The sequence below is a fragment of a genome, unplaced genomic scaffold, assembly GCF_019419815.1.
Source record: "Pyrus x bretschneideri cultivar Hongxiangsu unplaced genomic scaffold, Pyrus_bretschneideri_v1 Contig275, whole genome shotgun sequence".
In the NCBI taxonomy this organism is placed as follows: Eukaryota; Viridiplantae; Streptophyta; class Magnoliopsida; order Rosales; family Rosaceae; genus Pyrus; species Pyrus x bretschneideri.
In genome coordinates, this window is record NW_025999585.1 from 17,183 (window position 1) to 21,696 (window position 4,514).

General features: G+C 38.1%; 1 protein-coding gene across 1 annotated transcript; it reads right to left on the bottom strand.

Moving 5' to 3' along the window:
• Positions 1-2,735: 2,735 nt before the first annotated feature.
• Positions 2,736-3,719, bottom strand: LOC125479098. Its single transcript, XM_048588129.1, has one exon. The coding sequence runs from the start codon at positions 3,717-3,719 to the stop codon at positions 2,736-2,738; it is 984 nt and encodes a 327-aa protein (XP_048444086.1).
• Positions 3,720-4,514: the final 795 nt, after the last annotated feature.

Here is a 4,514-nt window from a genome sequence, read left to right on the forward strand (position 1 = left end):
GTTTCTGAAGCTTCAATGGTTCCCACCATTACAGATAGCATGCAACTAAAAACAATTATTGCGACCGTGCCTCTCATTGCCGTAGTAAGTACAACCAGCAACCGGGACTGGTGGTTTGGGACAAAGAAGGCAAGGGCCCACGGTGTGTCGTAAGGCCGTCTTAGCAACAAAAAGCGAGCCATGTGCTGGACTCAAGGCAGTAGCCTGGCGCTGCAGTCCTGGGCCCTGTGCAAGCAGCTTCTCGAGGGTGTGGGGACGAGGTGGAGCCACGACTTGTGTTGCAAACTGAGCCACCATTGTTGTCCCACTTGGCAGCTGTCCTCCAATGTTCATAACAGCATGTCTCATTGCTTTCTGGCGAACATAGGCAAATGTTTGTTTGACGAAATTGAGGGGCTCAGTTCATAGAATATCACTACGAATTTTATCAAACATGTTATCCAATCCTGCAAGCAAAGTATACGCACGATCCGTTTTTACAATTTTATTATAAATTTCAATATCAATACCGCGTTTCATCTGATTAGGTTGACGATAATCAATCTCTTGCCACAAAGATTTAAGATCACTATAGTATGTCTCCACTGGTCATCCGTCTTGCCTTATGTGAGAGGCTTTGCAGGTATATTGGAGCTGTCATAATATGTGCGAGCAATCATGTCCTACATTTCTTTCATCGTCGGTAGTCGAAGAAAATACCCAATTAAATTGGGTTCTATAGAATTGTTGAGCCAAACCTTCACGATGGTGTTCTCTATATGCCATTTGGTGAAGGCCAAATCATTAGTAGAGGATTTGGGATTACTCCCAAACAAGTAGCCAACTTGTCTTTGCTAGCAACAAACATCTCAACAATTTGAGACCAAACTGCATAATTGGCACCACTGAGTTTGATGCCAATCGAAGCCGTAGAAGAATCATGATGAACAATTTGTGTAACAACTTGTGGTAAAGATGGAGTAGGATTCATGGTCGTGTTTAGGATAGGGGTAGGATGGGGTTGATTTCACTGTGGAGTGATGGTAGGTTCTCCATGGGAAGGCCAAATTTGCTTGAGGGAATAGGCAAAGTAGAAATCCTAGGATCTCCGCTCGGATACCATGCTAGTTAGGACTTATCTTGGGGTTTTAATTCTGTAATATTATTCTTCTCACCAAGGAGGGACATATATATGTACAAGATTGATTTACATGGGAAGAAACATAAAATAATATCTACCCTAATCACATCCTGATTACAAGGACCCAAACAGGCAACTACACTAATTACAAAGGTCAACTCTCTCCAACACCAAGGAGGATCAAAATCAGTTGATTAAAGAGCAGAAATAGCAATATAAGAGTCACTTTCCAACCAGAGATAATGCCTACTCCGCCGAATAGTGTATAAGTCCAACAACTGAATAGCAATTGTCAACTTTCATAAAGAACATGGATAGGTGTGGAGTATTTTGGTAAGAATTTTTTTTTAAACAATTGGCTTATAACTATGATGAGGAATGAAATTTGTGACAATGTGAAATTAAAAAAACTAGATGTTTTAAGCGTTAAATTTAGTTTCTATCATTTGTGATTTATATGAAATGAATTTTTGGCATTTTCAACTGGAGATTTGTTTTTGTTTACGTGGATATAGCTACGTAGCGTATTATTTCACTCCGATTATAATGGTAAGAGTGGGTATGTAGCCTATATAATGGGCATTATATATACTAGCATAGGTTCAACTATGAAAACCTTCCAATATAACTGGAAATAAAATAAAATAAAAAAGCACAAGAAAGAAACGAAATTAAACCGAAATTAGGAATAAACTATCTGATCTTCTTTTCTTTTCTTTTCTTTAATTTTTCGTGTTTCTATGAATCATTGTGATGATGATCTATTTGATCAACCAGAATCATAAGACTGCCAGATTAATCAAATAACTCATCCTTTCACAAGCTTTATACCATTCTCTCAGTCCGACTTAGGATATAGATCTATAGCTTTCACGATTGAAAATTGTAATAAAAAGTTTTATAAAATTCACCTTGGTTCACAATTGATACTAGGCCGCCCCAGAAAACTAACAGAACATTGCTATCTTCTTTGCGTAAGTTTTGTATAATGACTCGAAAAGAATAAATAAAAGGGAAGGCATATCTTCGTTTATAGTTTTATATTGATGAAATTTTACAACTAAAAAAGAATTCATGCCGCACCCACTGCACACAACGAATTGGTTCCAGCTTTTTGGAGGGCTGTCATGTCGTTTAATTTAAGATGTATGAAAATAGATTGCAATGAAATACTCCATCTGATAAAACTCATAAGTTAATGAAGGATACTCATCTTCTCTTCTCACTTATTTAGAAGAGAGTAGCAAGTTTGTAGTTCCTCCTAGATGTCCTGATTAGTTTATTTAGTACTTAAAATTACTAAATACGGAATTCAAGTCATAAGTACGGCATTTAAAATCAAGAATTCCCAACAAGCACAACTTTTATTCAACCCACAACTACACAAAGAACATTTCGGATCTGTGTTTATTGGTTTAACACACACGCATTACAGTGAAACTTAAATACTTAAAAATGAAAATAACAGAAACTAGTGATGAAAACCAATGCCACTTTCGCAGGGAACTCAATTGCATTGAGCACATACAACAAGCCTTTTAAACCCATAGGTGACACGAGTGAAGTCTCGTGAGGGTTTCCAGAGACACTACCCACAAACATCAGATCATGATGATCATGGAAGGCTAGTGGGTTCTTGCACAGGACTGGCTGTGTAGACATCCAGTTCTTGGAGATCAGGACTTAATTGGTTCAGGCGTAGTTCTAATCTGCTTTCAATGAATGGCCTTGTATACAGACTGCTTTGCACGTGTTGCAGTCGGCAGAGCACATTATTGTTATCTTTGTCTGCTTGCCCAACAAGCTCAGGCTTGAACAATGTGCAAGACCATCTTCTTTTGTCCTCGTCTCGCTGGTCAGCTGCAGCCAGGATCAATAGGTTGTTTTGGTCCAACCTTCTAAAGTACTTATTGTTGTGGGAGCATTTGATATGAACGTAATGATTATCTTGGTTCTCCCTACTGTTTGCCAGCTCTATTTGGAACTTTGTGTCCGGATTCGTAGGCTCCACTGCCGTGAATTGAAGAATTTCACGATTGATAATGTCTTCATCAAGTTTGTAGCGCAAGTATCTGTCATTGTTGTTTGATTTCAGCACAAAATGGTTAGGTATTCCGACTGGTACCAAGTCAATGACTGTGTACGCATCCATCATTTGGTGGTCCGGGTTCGGTTGGTGTGCGAAGAGGCATGAACGGAAGGCGTTTGCACTGAATAACTTTACATAGTGCCCAAGTTGCACATGTTGTAATCGAAGGAGGACTAGGTTGTTGTGTGCATGGACAGCCACTGGCTTGAACAATGTGCAGGACCAAAGGTTTTCGCTTTCCTCTGGTTCGTCAGCCCCGGCTACAATCCACCAGTGTTGGTCGTCTGCCCTTCTCAAGTATTTGTTGTTCCACCGGGATTTAATGTGCACGTAACTTCCGTCACCATTGTTCGCTGTCTCCATTTCGAACCTTGCATACGGGCTATTAAAATCCTCTTCGGAAAATTGGAGAACTCCATGAAGATTTTCCACAACTTGATCTATGTAGCGCAAGCATTTTCTGTTGTTGTTTGATTTCAGCGCAAAATATCTTGGCAGTAGTGATGCCATGTTAACTAAGACGATGTTTTTCTCTCTTCTCTCTTAATTCGATCTCTCGTGTGTTTTTCTTTGGTTGCTCCCACCTCCAAACCAGCTATCTCCTATTTATAGAAGAAGAAAATTGCTACGAGTGGTCAGCTACCATAATTTTTGTTGCACCTCCATTGGGTGTAATTCACATATTTACCATTTGCGAACATAATATATGACTGTTGCAATTTATTTATCTTCATTTAAAAATATCTCTAATGATTTCTGATTCGAATGAATTGTTATAGGCATGATCTTTAAATGAAAATTAATAAATTAAAAGGTTTCGATCATACAAGTATTTTCATTTAACGTTTCTGATCCGTTAATGAGGGGGTGAGTTATTAGAGCAATGAAAGTATTGTCTCACAAACGATATACTATTAAGAGGGGGATGATGAGCTAGTTTCACAATAGACCAATAATAATGTGGTTCAAATTTTTCTTTTGCGAGAATCGAACCTAAGATCTCTCATTTACAGGTAAAGAGGAATACTACTAAACCATAGTACTAAATGACAACAACTTACTGTTCTTGGTCTTTAATTAATTAATATTTCTCTTAGCGCCTGATAAATGGTTCAGAATCTCAGGTCTTGTTTTTCTCTATATTCACATACTACGTGTCCACCCCACTAATGATTTAATTAAGGTAATTCACATTATTCTTTTTTAGTTGTCAAATTTTATCAATATAAAACTATAAACGAAGATATGCCTTCCCTTTTATTTATTCTTTCCGGGTCATTATACAAAACTTACGCAAAGAAGATA

Bases quoted from the DNA above. Each gene is read 5' to 3' on its own strand.
- LOC125479098 (XM_048588129.1), bottom strand. From the start codon at position 3,719: ATGGCATCACTACTGCCAAGATATTTTGCGCTGAAATCAAACAACAAC.